General features: G+C 41.5%; 2 protein-coding genes across 3 annotated transcripts; both read left to right on the top strand.

The window, feature by feature from the left end:
• Positions 1-619: 619 nt before the first annotated feature.
• On the top strand, positions 620-5088 carry LOC109627524 (pannexin-1). 2 transcript variants are annotated; one of them, XM_020084073.2, is made up of 6 exons: positions 620-936; positions 2581-2702; positions 3054-3247; positions 4067-4571; positions 4650-4819; positions 4957-5088. In XM_020084073.2, exons 1-5 carry the CDS (start codon positions 753-755, stop codon positions 4809-4811), a joined length of 1167 nt encoding a protein of 388 aa, XP_019939632.1. In that variant the 5' UTR covers positions 620-752; the 3' UTR covers positions 4812-4819; positions 4957-5088. The 2 variants fall into 2 exon arrangements, with proteins under 2 accessions (XP_019939632.1, XP_019939630.1); XM_020084071.2 differs by having other exon boundaries at positions 4064-4571.
• Positions 5089-7573: 2485 nt separating this feature from the next.
• LOC109627534 (nuclear distribution protein nudE homolog 1) lies at positions 7574-15140 on the top strand. Its single transcript, XM_020084092.2, has 9 exons — positions 7574-7760; positions 8144-8264; positions 8382-8535; positions 8957-9105; positions 9756-9892; positions 10858-11034; positions 11117-11202; positions 11317-11471; positions 12421-15140. Exons 2-9 carry the CDS (start codon positions 8179-8181, stop codon positions 12512-12514), a joined length of 1038 nt encoding a protein of 345 aa, XP_019939651.1. The 5' UTR covers positions 7574-7760; positions 8144-8178; the 3' UTR covers positions 12515-15140.
• Positions 15141-15142: the final 2 nt, after the last annotated feature.

The raw sequence follows: 15142 nt of genomic DNA, 5'->3' as shown, positions 1-15142 counted from the left end.
ATAAATATAATACATCATAATAAAAATGTTAAATATACCTCTCTCCATTTATATATAGTGTTGAGCAATCGTATTATGTTTTATTTATTTTATATTTCTGTATTGTAATAATAATTTTCCATACTTGGATACTCATATCTAAACATATGTTTCTCTATATTTTATTCTTTAAGCCACTGCTTGACAGCTGGTTTCTTTTTACAACTTTTTATTATTCCACACATGATAAAATGAGCACACACGGATGTGAACCTGCCTGTTTGCACTTTGGTTTTCTCACTCACCTCTGGAAAATGTGCAATAACTTATACATACATATTCCTATGCAGTTTACAGTCAGCACATTATCATCCTCGAGTGTTACACTGCTTACATCTTTGTGTTCAGTTTCTAGTTTTGTATTTGACTTTTTTTTTTATATCAGGCTTTCTCTATTTGGTTTTTATTTCATTATTGCACTGCCCTCATGACAAACAAGTGCGGCTCAGTTGTGGCAGGTGCACCTTGTGGCCCCGCAGCGCCCCCTGGTGGCCGGCAGCCAGCCCGCCCTGTGATGAGGGGGCTCCAGTGACGGGACAGCGGCAGGTCTGTGGTGATGAATGGAGACCTGTGAACAATAACACCTCGGTGGTTCAGACCTTATTCTCACTGCTCCACCACGGGGAAGCTCTTCCATCAGCTCGCCCCAGGCTCTTAAAAACACTGACGGACTCCTCCATTTGTTGCACCGGCGGTTTCTGCTCCTCTCCGTCATGGCGATTGCCCACGTAGCGACGGAGTACGTGTTCTCCGACTTTTTGCTGAAGGACCAGTCCACGGAGGCCAAGTACAAGGGGCTGCGTGCGGAGCTGGCGGTGGACAAAATAGTGACGGTGCTGGTGGTGGGGCTGCCTCTGTTCCTCATCTCGCTCGCCTTCGCTCAGGAGGTGTCAGTGGGTGAGTTGCTGAATGAGTGAGCCTCCTCTTCGCCACGATCGGTGCACAGATCATGGAGGAGCTCCTTTGTCTCTTTGTCTTTGCTTTTAATTGAAAGTTAGACGCAGCGGTGGCTGAGGCACAGTGAGATTTATGCAGCTACACAAACACATGCAGTCAATGAGCTGGACGAGAAAGAAAGAGGCGGGAGAAGGTGTGGTTCATGTCTCCACCCTTTTGCTTTATTCACGCCCCAGTCATATGCTGCTGCTGCAGCTGAGGATGATGCAGAGGGGGATGCTTCAATGAAATTTCAATTTCAAATGATTATTAGCGTCAAATCGCACCATACGTTATCTTCAGGTACTTCGTAAGGTCGAGACCTCACAATATTATAAAATAACTCAACAGTGGGAAATAATAATAGTTGTAAGTGTGCAAATGAGTGTGTGATCTAACATATAGTAATTATGTCTTAATTACTATTCCACATGCTTATGCCAATTATTTCATATTATATTATATTAGTCTACATGTGTATACCATTTACATCACATTATATTGTAGTATTCAACATGTGTGCCTCTTATTGTGATTTATATATATATATATACATGGATATGTTATATTTTAATATCTCCTTATACTAATGCACAAATACAGTTTACATCCTCATGTTATCATCCTGTGTCACTGCACTACTCAAGTATATTTCCAATATCTCCATGAAAGATGCATATTGTGTACGTATACTTTAATCACATTTTTTAAAATGTTTACTCTATTGTCTTTTTTATTCTTTATTAAAGTTTTATTTTATCTTCATTTGATGAAATCATGATATGAATGAATATCTCACACAAACAAGCAGGAGGTGATGTGCTCAGGTTTGGCTTCATGATGCCCCCTATTGTGTGAACACAAGCTCGGCTCAGTCACCATGTCTAACTAATCTACGTAACCTTTACAGCTCATAATGGCCACAGTGTGCTGTTGTTATAATTATCTGCTAAGTACAGTACTGTCAGTCCTGCTAAGACTTCTAAGACTGCAAGGTGGATCCATTGCACTGTAAGCCCCTGAGAGAACTGACAGACGTTCCTGTTAAATGCATTATGTCAATTTCAGACGGTGAGATACACAGAGGAAGAGGGAGATATGAGATATGAGATATGAGGTGTGAATTGGCTGTTTTCACTGCAGACATTTTGACTTGTCATTGTGGAAAAAGCTCAGGCGTTGTTGTTAAATATATATTTACTGTCTCCCTGACTGTCCCAGTAAGAAGTGACAGTAAGACTATATTTGATTAATGAAAAATGAAATCACTGTTGCGAGGATGAGCTCAGTTTGTTTACAGCATCAGTCTGTGACATTATAACATGACAGCCGCTTTGCTAAAATCAGATTTTTACAGACAATATAATGTTGACTGTCTGGGTCATTTGTGAATTCTACATGCCTGAATGAATTTGCTATTGTACCCCCACCATACTGGGGCATGGTGTAATTACTGACACAAAGTATGCTGAAAATAACCCAGCAACTAATTAATCCAATAGAGCAGAAGAGGGGCGACAGACAACTGTTGCAGTGTTCGTTTCTTTTTGCTGAATCACCATAAAGCCCATCAGCTCTGACCGATTCTTGCCTTTCCTCCTCCAGGTACACAGATCAGCTGCTTCGCTCCCACTAACTTCTCCTGGAGACAGGCCGCATACGTGGACTCTTTCTGTTGGGCTGCAGTGCAGCAACAGGCTGACACTTCTCCACTTTGGCTGCACAAGGTACGGGCGTCATGTCAGCCAGGGAGAATGATGAGTGATGATATTTGATAATGTGGAAATTGATATTTTTGTTTAAAGCCTTAATACTATAAAGAATTAATACTATTAATCAATTCAAAAAGGTACATGAATATCTCCAATGAAGGCATCAGCTGTGTCATCTCTTAGCCCCTTGACAATTGAGTCAGACTTGAAACTATAAACACACCCTTTTCAATTCATTAAAAAATACATATATTTTGGTTGAATTCAAATCAACAGTTTCCAGAAGTGAAAGTTGGACTTTAGTCTTCGTCATCTTTAACATGTTGTTCCTGTCCTCTGTTTCGCCTCTCTCTGTGACGGACTCAGTTCTTTCCATACATCCTGCTCCTACTGGCCATCCTCATGTACATCCCGGCCCTGTTGTGGCGTTTCACTGCGGCTCCGCACCTCTCTTCTGACCTCAACTTCATCATGGAGGAGCTTGATCGCTTTTACAACCGGGCCATCAGACTGGCAAAGAATCTGGCATCCAGCAAGGAAGTGCAAGAGGAGACCCAGAGGTAAACGTCACCTTCCCTCTTAGACTTTATCACCCCATGTGAGTGTGTAACTCAACAATGCATGGATGGATTTTCACAAGACGCGGTTGGAATATATTTTAGGATTTTGTAAAAAGATGACTTTAACTGCTTTCAGAGAGAATGCAAATGTCCAAATAAGATGCTGCGGACATTCTCTGGAGTTTCTCCTGCCTGCACCCTTGTAAAAACTCTACATATTGTCATAGTGAGCCGAGGATACTACCTGAGATTATCCAGAGGATTCACTGTGAGCGATTAGGCATGTTCATGACATTTCTAACATGTGATTGACGCTAAAGTAATACAAATACTCTAGGATGAAAAAGTGGTGTCATACATGTAGAGGAAGCAGACAAAGATGTCATCTTAGAGAGACAACAAGATTCAAGAGTTTTTGGTGATAGGGGCAGACCCGGACCCAATTGTGTAGACATTCACCAGAGTTCATGTTTGAAAACTGCTTTTTGGAGCTCATTGGTCAAATGTCGACAAAAACATGGTAGAGAAAACACAATTTCCAAGATATCTCTGCAAATAATAGATCTAGAAAGACAATCTAAAGCATTTAGATAAAAAGATCCATCGGAGACTGAGAAATATTTTCTCTGTAAAACTTAACATGTGCAGTTTGATCCCAGCTGTTATTTGAATCAAATGTTTGTTTCTTGCTGTGTTCCCTTCAGACGATTATATTATTATTATGTGTTACTCTTCTCTGATACATTGCATTATATTTATTTCTAAACAGGTGAACTGGTTTAATTTCTCTCTGAATGTCCATGTACCTTAATTCAGCAGCAGTGCTTTGGATCTGACTGAGGCCTGCTTCAAATACCCTTTGGTGGAGCAGTATCTGAAGACCAAGCGCTTCTCTCACGGCCTCGTGGTCAAGTACCTGGTCTGCCGGGGCCTGACCCTGCTGATCCTCCTGATGGCCTGCCTTTACCTCGGCTACTACATCCAACTGGTCTCCTTCACCGACGAGTTCCCCTGTGACCTGCGGACAGGAGTGCTGAAGAACAACAGCATGGTGCCGGCCGCTGTCCAGTGCAAGCTCGTAGCAGTGGGCGTCTTCAGGCTACTCAGCTACATCAACCTGGTGGTGTACGTGCTTCTCACTCCGCTGGTGGTGTACGCTGCACTGGGACCGGCACGCCAGAGCTCCAGCTTCCTCCGGCCTTATGAGATGCTGCCTGGGTTTGGTGCTTTGGGCGTGGTCACGCCCTTCTACAACGACCTCAGTATCTATCTGCTGTTCCTGCAGGAGAACCTGAGTGAACTCAAATCCTTTAAGTGTCTGCAGGTGGGTCACAGCGCTGATAATGTGGGACCAGGGCCGTGGTTAAGAAATGTTGCGTCACAAAAACTTTTTTATTTACAGGTTCTCGAGTTATTGCAAGAGGCAGGTGACGAGGGGTTTGACACCATGTGCCTGCTGAGAACTCTGGGTCAGGTAAAGACTGACGTTTTAGACGGTAAGAGGACGTGCGGGAAGTCGTGTGCACGCAAGGATAACAAGAACACTACTACGGCTGAAGCATGATTCTAAAGGTGAGGGAGCACATTTTTCAGTTTTGTCCATGTGAATTCAGCAGCATGATGCAGGCTAACATCAGTGAGATCATTTGCTTATTTTGTGGAGTTAATTTAATCTATTTTCCTTCCAACCTCTCTGCCTTGTTGCTCAGTAACTGATCTGATGAGGATGAGCCCTGCTGCGATGGAGAAGAAGAAGCAGGAGTTAAACTTGTGCACTTACTTTAATCTGAACTGCTGGTCGTGTTTTAACCTACAAAAGTATAATCCATAGGAGGAAACATATTTTGTAGTTTTGGCCAAGAGACCTTTCTTTGACCTAGATGTCATATTTTTAATAATGTACAGTCCTGATGACAGATTACTCAGGTCTGAGATAACCCTTTTTTCTGAAATGAAATTCCTGTGTTTTAATGTTTTACTTTGCTATACGTTACTTTTCTCAGGATCTGAACTTCCTTCCAGTCTTTATATACTGTAAAAATCTATTTTCCTTGGAAATAATTTCTCAGCTGCAAAAGCCTTCTTTCTGGGCTCTCTGGTAAAATTTAATCTGAACTGCTGGTGGTGTTTTAACCTACATAAGTGTAATCCATAAAACACATTTAGTAGTTTTGGCCAAAAGACATTTCGTTTATCTCTTAGGTGTCATATTTTTAATGTATGTGAATGTGTTACGGACATGTACCTTGCAGTACAGAGAATCCAGTGACCCAAAAATGGACATCACAGACATCCAGGTACGGACAGGCAGGAAGTGGACTCTGGTGGGTCTGGGAAGGAGAAAAGGAGAACCATAAAATCTGTATCTGAGGCAGCAGAGAAGGCCACCAGGTGGCTTTGGATCAAGAGGGTGGATCTGTGGGTAAATGCTGCTGGGGCACATGCTGGGTTCTGATCAACCCTGGCTGGGTCCCCAAGGAGGGTGTATGATGTTGAAAGACCAGAAAACTAGATGACCCCAGGCAACCCCAGACGATGTGTCCCAGTGCATCCACGTCATGTATCTTTCATCTGAATAGTTGGGAAAGTTGCTCACGTCTGAGGCAACCCTTTTTTATCTGAAATGAAATTCCTGCAATATTTTTCTTTGCTAAATGTTACTTATCTCAGGATCTTAAATGCCTTCGAGTCATTATTTACAGTGTAAGCCACATTCCTTGGACTCAAATTTATTTTTCAGCTGCAAAAGCCATCTTCCTCTGCCTCATGGTAAAATTTGATTTTAATCTGTCTGAACTGCTGGTGGTGTTTAACCTACACAAGGGGAATCCATGGGAAAAATATTTTAAATCCAGTAGTTTTGGCCAACAGACAAAGTTTCTGAGCACTTGGTTTACGTGTGTTTGTAGTTTAGGAGGAAAATAAAAACATGTAGTGACTGGTGAACTTGATCCATCCAAGATCGCCTTTCAATTTGTTAGAACCCCTGGAGAGCATTTGTTAGGACTGTGATTATTTATATGTAAATGTAACAGAAACAACAGTGGTTACTAACCCTGTTGCATAAGGGTCCATATACAAATAAAGATTTTTTTTTCAATTAAATAGTTATGGGGTGTTTCATTACATTACCAGGCTTACTGATATATATCCATCCATATAATACACATAATAACAGTAGTATATGTTTAAAAAAATGTTTTAATGGGGACGATGAGATGAACTTTCAAGGCCTTAAGGAATGTAAAACCTACAATCGTACATTCACACCTGATCAACATGTATTCAGTGTTTCTCCATCTTTGCTCCAATATATCCCCATGGTTTTCAACCAGTGTCATCAGCCATTCCCAATTATGTGTGCAGTACAGACAATTTTTCACCTCCTACAAAAATGTTTGTTTCTGTCTGCATCGGTCTGTCAGCAAGATTATACAAAAATTAAGAATTGCCACAAAAACCCATTTAATTTTGCCAGGAATTTTTTTTTCACTTTCTTCAACATTGGGACATTACTGTAGATTAAAAAAATGAATTGATCTTGATCTTAGAAAAATCAGGCATGTTTAGGGGGCTGATATTTATGCATTTGTGCAATTTGATGCTGAGCTAAATACAAATCCAGATCTAGTGAATTTAAATGTGGTTTCATAAAGGGACTGTTGGGCCTCTGCAGGGGTTTGGGCTCTCTGAGGGCCATTCTGAAATGTGATTCCATTTCGTTCTCTTTTTCATAAATACAAAATCCACATCCATGCAACATAACATGAGGCAAATAATGTCACTGGTGCACTGAGGATTTCCTTTGTATCGGATTGCTGTATAAAATGTTTCTGACATGCTCCTCTGTGTCTGTAAATCAGGGGGAGGACATATTAGAAGCGCTTATTTGACACTTCCAGACCTCTTGCCTCCACTGAACACCAGACACTGTCCTCTTGCCTCCACTGAACACCAGACACTGTTCTCTTGCCTCCACTGATCACCAGACACTGTCCTCTTGCCTCCACTGGACACCAGACACTGTCCTCTTGCCTCCACTGATCACCAGACACTGTCCTCTTGCCTCCACTGGACACCAGACACTGTCCTCTTGCCTCCACTGATCACCAGACACTGTCCTCTTGCCTCCACTGAACACCAGACACTGTCCTCTTGCCTCCACTGATCACCAGACACTGTCCTCTTGCCTCCACTGAACACCAGACACTGTCCTCTTGCAACACTTCAGATCATCAACAGGAGAGCAGGGATGATGGCTCCGCCTCGTTCAGCAGTATGATTGGATCATTTTTACGTGACGTCGCCTGTGGCGTCCAATGGCGTCCGAGAACCGAACCTAGGTTTGTATTTGATTGGCGAGTCGTGCTTGTTCGTAACCGGTCGGAGCATAATCACAGATTAGTTGAACAAGTCATTATACGTTTGTTGCTCCACACGGAAAATTGCTATTATTTCTAATTTCTATCTATTCGCATTAGCATGTTTTAGTGCTAAGCCTCCGTCTATGCAGGTGAGTCTGCTGGTTTTCTCTTGAACGCTGTTGATAGCACATCCTGGCTGCGTCGCTTCGCTAGCACGTTAGCTTAGCTGCACACAGGGTATGGAGGTATTCGCTAAAGTTATGTGTGGTTTCCAGCACCGCTATTAGCTTTAAAAGTAGCAATACCTCCACTTTCCGGCTTTCCACTGTATCACACGCTTTAAATAAGCATTTTTGTTTTGCTATCAGTCGTCCCAGCCTTTGTATTTAGTGACCAAATGCATGGCGGCGGTGAATTATATTTGCTAACATAGTTAGCATTTGCTGACAGCAACAATTTGGTGCTTTGAATTGTAAAGCTGTACATGGTGTTATGGCAAGTAAGGCTTTTTAAAGATTCATTATGTTGCTAGGTATCCCGTCCCCATCATCCTGACTCAGAGCAGACATGGTAGAGCCAACAACACACAAGTTCTCATCCTTAGAAGAGGAGCTGGGCTTCTGGAAGGAGCAGGCACAGAGACACCAGCAAAGGTAACAATAACAAAGCACACTCATCCACCAGGTACCTTGAATAATCCAACGATCTGTTATGGCTGTGTGTCGTATAGCATCGGAACAGTAGTGAGTCTAATGTTGTTTGATCATCAGGGCTGACGAAGCTCAGGAGGAGCTGCAGGAGTTTCAGCAGATGAGTCGAGACTATGAAGCAGAGCTGGAAACGGAGCTGAAGCAGTGTGAGGGCCGAAACAAGGATCTGCTTCTAAACAACAACCGACTCCGCATGGAACTGGAGAACATAAAGGTTGAGCAGCTCAGTTATAAATAGACTCCAGCCTGAACAGAGCCAGCTCTCTGAGGCTCCAGTTAGTGATGACTGACAAACATGATACTGCACCTTTCTCTGACAGAAGCACACAAAAAGACAACTCCTATTCAATAACAGTGCAGCCTATCGCTGCTACTGCCATTAGGAAAATTGCTGCCTAGCTATAAACAGCTGACTGCTATTTTTGTTCAGTGGTCCATTGGGAGGATGAACGTTAATAGGAGAAGTTAATTCAGGATTGTGCTGATTGCTTAAAGATTGTTGGGGACTAGATGGAATATTCAGTGGGATTTTAATGCCTCAGTTAATGTCTTAAAAAAAATTGCTAATGATTTGCCATGACACAGAAAAAATGGCACTGTCATTGTCACTTAATTTGTGTGACTGATGATTGCAGGACAAATTTGATGCCCAGCATTCTGACGCTTTGAGGCACATCTCAACCCTGGAGGAAGATCTGGCAGAAACCACAGCAGTAAAAGATCACCTGCAGAAATACATCAGAGAGCTGGAGCAGTCCAATGATGACCTGGAGAGGACCAAAAGGTCAGTGTCTTAAGAAATCTCATGCCACTGCAGCTGTTTTCAAATGTTTACACCCTGGAAAATGTCAAGACAATGGCGTACAGACTTTCGGACGAGTTTGCCTTTCACATAACGCAGCAGGAGATTCTGCAGTCAGATGTGTTCACAACAACAGAAACATCTCCGGAGAACAGGGAATGGGGTGGAGCAGGAGGCAAGACGAAACATTAAATCCACAGTGAATTTGCATGTTTTTTGCATTACAGCACATCACCAACAGCCTCTGCCCATATCACCAAAAGCTCACAAGTCTGGTTGTCTTTCCAAGTTGACATTGTTGTCTGCGTCTCCTCTTTTACATCCCAAGTTTTTTTAAATTACTTTCGTGTACATCGCGTGTAGAGAGATAATCGACAAACCCACTTGCTCGCAGTGAATCCTCTGGATAAACTCCTGCTGTGTTCTTACATGGGCTCATTCAGGCATCCACTTTTTACTAGCAGGCCGGTAGGAAAATCGGACTTAGACATTTGCGTTCTCACATACAGCCCCACTGGATGATTTCAGGATATTATCTGGAGTTCAATGCATGTCTTAATTATATTTTATTATATACATAATAAATCCAACATTGTTAACTTTTACTGGCCTTTCCTCTCTGTTTGTTCCAGGGCTACCATCATGTCCCTGGAGGACTTTGAGCAGCGAATGAACCATGTCATTGAAAGGAATGCCTTTCTTGAAAGTGAGCTGGATGAAAAGGAAAACCTGCTCGAGTCTGTTCAGAGGCTCAAGGATGAAGCCAGAGGTAGACACAGAAATGTACACTCACTGCAGCTTCTCAGGTTTACAAGAACAGCTGATTCCTTGATAAACTGGCTTACACCCGACTCAGTGAATTTTGATAGTGAAGACTATCCTGTTTTCTCTTTTCCTGATATAATGTGCAGTTGTTTTCTCATATCTAATCTGTCTTAAAGGACTCTACCACTGTTTTCACACATTTTAGCTAATTTGAGTTCAGTAGTGAGTTATGCAGCACTTGACAGATTTGAATTGTGTTTTTCCTTTTTGCAGGTGTCTGTTTTTTTCCATTAATCTAACTGTGGAATGAAAATGAACTTGCTTATGTGTAGTTGTCCATCACAATGAATATCATTTCTGCATTTAAAGTCTATATTAGCTGCCCACCCACAAAGCCAACAGCTGGCTGTCAGGTGCTCTTTGCTTGTTGTTCCGGATCAGTGGCTGGGAACTGCTGATCATCTTGGCAGCAAATTTGCCATAGTGTACACTAGTCAACCATTATAAGATATGTTCTAGTTGACTGAACATGTTTAATTGGTGACAGAGTCAGTCAGTGACTTGATAGTGTAATCTTTTGCTTCTGCTTGTCAGCAGGAATTATTTTACTAGGCATATTCTCAATTGGTATTTTTAGTTTTTAAGGATAATTATATTTTTGGTTTGTTTCTTTCTTTTGGTGTTCTTGTTCCACAATTTTTTAACAATAGACAATAGATGTCCTTGATATTTGCTTGGTGATAAATGCCTCATCATTATTATTCAAATGCAGATTTTAGTTCAGATTTTTAAATGTACTGTATTAATATGAAGCTGATGTAACCTAACGGATCACACATTTCACACAGTTTCAAGAATTATTTGTTCATTTAATGGAATGTAAGGAAACCATTCTTTTTAACACATGGCACGGGATTCTCAGTCATTGCTGAAACGCTGACTCGCAGTCTGTTTCTCTGTTTGTGGCAGATCTCCGTCAAGAGCTGGCTGTTCGTCACAAGGAAAGACGTCCGTCCAGCAGCCTCGGCAAAGATGCAGATCGAACAGATCTGCCGTGCCCCTCGGCTGGAAATCCATCCTTCCCTGTCACACCCTCCAAACCTCTCAGCTCATTTGCCACGCCCCCTGCGTCCAGTATCCGACGAGGTGACTAGAACATTTTAAGAACTTCACTAAGTAAATACACCAACTCTGTTGTATTTATCTGCTCACATTGGGTTTTTTTTAGGCGATGGTCTAACAGGGACTCCCCTTACGACATCTGCTAGAATATCTGCCCTCAACATTGTGGGGGAGCTGCTGAGAAAAGTTGGAGTGAGTACTATTATAACTATTTCATAGATCTGTGTTTTCATGAATAGTATGAATACAGTTTTGGGTTTTGCATGTATGAGCTGGCTAAAAAATGCTTTTTGAAATCCCTGCCAGAATCTAGAGTCCAAGTTGGCATCCTGTCGAGACTTTGTGTACGACACATCTGTCAGCAGACCGGCCCTTCCCGCCGGTCCTGCTAGTCCTTCAGGTGTAGAAGCAAGGCCCGAGGTCCAAACTGCCAGCATGAGCCCCCCTCCTCAGTACGACAGGTGAGGAAAAAGACAGTGGCAAAGTCTAAAGTGTAACCAAATGAAGAACTTATGTTTGTGTTGTTGTCTCAATAATTACATAGAATAGGTTACATAGAATACATAGGTAATTTTGGGGGGTTAAAGAGTATCTGTCATGTAGTTTGCACCTACCCATTGGTACAAGTGTTAATGTTTGATTAGAAGCTATTATAGGTCCAGTTCTGAAATTAATGTTACTACTGTGCAGCGGTGCTTTTCATGTTTTCATTTTATAGGTTGAAGACTCTATGTCTACTGTATTCTTCAGACCTAACTGTATGTGTGAACCTCATGCAAGATGTGATTGTGTGATGATAAAGGGAAAAACCTGGGGATCTTTTCTTGTTCTGCTGTCAGAGTTAGAGTTCCCTGAATCTTCACGTTAGAAGTGACAAATGAAAGGTTTGTATGACAAATAGTCAGAGTCCTGCACAGGTCCAGTAGGGGTAGGCGATTTGACCTAAAAATTAATATCACTGTATTTTGCACTTTATGGAAAATGTGTCCTAATAACATCTGATGAGTACAGGTTTATTTTTTAAGTGTACCTATAATGTGCATCCATCCTGATAAATGGAGTTTCCTCTGCTGTGGCCGCCTTGGCGTCCCTGTCTGGTTCCAACACTCCACTCATCTCTTAAATCACATACACTACTTTGACACGTTCTGTCCCTCTCTCTAGTTTGTGGTTGTAAACGACAAAATCTCCACACAAGTAATCCCAGAATCTGATCTGACTCGTCTTAGTCCAATTGATCTCTGCCCTGATTTGGATACAGAGCATTGTTTACATTTTTACATTATCATTTTACTTAATCATTAACTTTGTATGTGACTTTTTGATACTACCAATATATATCATATTAGTAATAAGTAGTTTCCCTTTTTAACTGAGGGTTTGTTAATAAGTGTGTATATTGTCTTCCAGTTTAGTGAAGCGGTTAGAGTTTGGACCAGCTCCTCCAAGAGGGTCCTCCCAGGGGGCCCAGTCTCCACAGGGAGGAGTCAAGATCCTGCTATGAGACAAAAAGAAGATGAGCCTCCACCCTCCTCCAGCAGCCTCAATAACACCCACCCTTTAATAAACTACAGCAGTGGGACTCTGAAGTGAGCTGTCTTCCCTTGTTGCCACGTGTCAGCTGAACTATTTGAACATAAAGCCACTGTCCTCGCTCCATGCCCCACATAATCAGCACATGGACTCCTGCTGCCTCAGACTAGTGTCGCACCATATCTGTCACAGGAAGCAGTGCTACAGCCTGCATTAAATCAAGGAACGCTGCTGATCATACTCGACCTTCTACCATATCTTTGACACGGTGATGGGCAGCATCTGAAACAAAACCTCTGTGACAACAGATTTGCTGTCAATGATGGATCAAGCGCATCAGGGCTTTTGGGACGTTACAGCTCCCAGATGGATGTTGCATTTGCCCATTGATTCATTGAAGTAGGGAACCAAATTAGAGCAAGTTATATTAGGTGTTATGCAGGTATAGGGACCAAAAACCCAGTGTCTTTCATAAAACCTTTCAAATGAACAAATATTCTGTTTATGACCAAGTCCAAACCAAAGCTGTGATTAAAATAGGGAAAAAAGAAACATTAAAGGGTTAAGTGATGAGGTCTAATGCCATAAACTAGTTTTTGTTCTATATTATTGCAACTAGGGGTTTGAGTAATGTAGTTTTAATCTGAAATGTCATGATTTGACATGTAACTCACAAAGAATGGTGTGGATGAGCAAGACTTGGTTAAAAGAAGGATGAAGTATTTTTTTTCCCTCCATTTTCCATCGTCATGAAAATGTTTTTTATTGAGAATGAGGATGAATTAGTTACTGCCAAACATTGAGGTTTGAGCCTTTGCTGCCTTCATTGTTTAGTTACCTCTTCAGTTTGTAGGTCTCGTGCTACTGTCATATTTTAATTATTAACTTCTATAATGGATGATCATATTCACATGCAGAATCTGTTTGTAGAGATGAATCTATCCCTAAGGCGACAGGGCATGTAGAAGTGAGAAAATGTCCCTTTCCTTTAAGCAATTTCACATCTCACTGTCACCTCCTTCCTGACATTGCACAAACTTGTTTTTTTCTTAACTAGTTTTCTTCTGGTATGCAGGGTTTCTAAATGTGAAGATTAGGTTTAGGTTTTCTGAGATAAGATTCATCATTCTGCAGCTTGATGATCTCCTCTTAGCAAGAACGTTTTACCAAGATGTTTTGACTGAATACTTTAGCTTGGTGTAAGTGCACTACTGAATGTAAAGTAACAATTTTCTAGAGTGAGACCTCCTGTCTGCCATTGAGGGATATATGTTGTGAACAAGGCAAAGATACAAAGCAATAATAGATTTTAACAAGTGAAAGAAAGCACAGCTCATACTATATTTGTGTAGATATATAGAGCCTATATTGGAGACCATTTTTCTTGCCTTTTTAGTAAGAGATGTTGTTAATGGGACAATAGTGACTTACAGTTTTAATGTGACATCTTTCCCTGAAATGTTTCTGGTTAATTGGTTATTCTCATGACTGCCATCCAGCAGCTTATCAAACAGATATTTCAGTACATATCTAAATATAACGCACATACAGAAGTCCTCACTGTATACTACACTGTAGCCTATGTGTGGGAATTTACTTCATACGTATGAGAAATGTAGTTTCTGCTCCTCTTTGCTGTTGAACCTTCTTCAAACTAACAGCAGCCGACAAGGATGCTGGAAGTACGGGGGTGCTGAAAGGTCACTACACCACTTCTAGTAAAGGGCAGTTACCACCAAAGGACAAATAGTTTGACAAAACAAAAAAAAAAATTTTATTTTCTCAGGTAACATGTCCACCCATTTGTATTTCAGTCATATCTGATTTTGTTTAAGAACATTGTGTTCTTGTTTATCTGATGCACAAATAGAATGCCATACTGACAACGCTGGGGCGTGGTCACATATGCGCAACTGTTTCAGTGGTGAACCTCCGCTTCCCGATCACTTCCAATCTTCACCAGTGTGATGGCTAATAAAACATTTCCTTCCTGTGACGAGGCAAATCGCAGCATGGCTTTGCGTTGATTTCAACTTTGGTGAACTTTGACCCTCGATATTCACTTAGCATTCTCGCATGTGTGTCCATGCCCGTGATTTGCGTGACTTTTAGTGTAGAATAAACCTGCTTCCTGTGCGTGAACTGTCCAAACCTTAATTCCTTAGTTCAATGCCGTTTTGAAATACAGAGAATTAATTCTCTCTTCTGTTTGTGTAAAATTTTCTCAAACCGGTTTAACATTGGCTGTTCAAATTATTATAAAAATCACACATTGGGCCGCTGGACTGCAGCACTGCATTTTAATATGACATCATTACATAGTTTCTCTCAGCACCTCCAATTCTGACTAACTTCCAGTGTCCCTGTGAGCTAACTGTGACTGAATCTATGACCGCTGTGTACTGGTTGTGTGTGTGTGCAACTGCTTATGCTCTATCTACATTTAAAACTATGTGCCTGAGGTACTTTACCCAACTTTTATCCTGTTGGTTGGTTTGCAGTTGTTTTTCTACTTGGCTGAACAGATGAGAATCTGTTGTGAGGATTCAGTTTGATCTCTGGAGTTAGGACCGAAACATTAAAAGGAGAAAATCAAAGC

This window comes from Paralichthys olivaceus, chromosome 8, assembly GCF_024713975.1.
Source record: "Paralichthys olivaceus isolate ysfri-2021 chromosome 8, ASM2471397v2, whole genome shotgun sequence".
In the NCBI taxonomy this organism is placed as follows: Eukaryota; Metazoa; Chordata; class Actinopteri; order Pleuronectiformes; family Paralichthyidae; genus Paralichthys; species Paralichthys olivaceus.
This window is presented reverse-complemented; position numbering and strand designations above follow the sequence as displayed.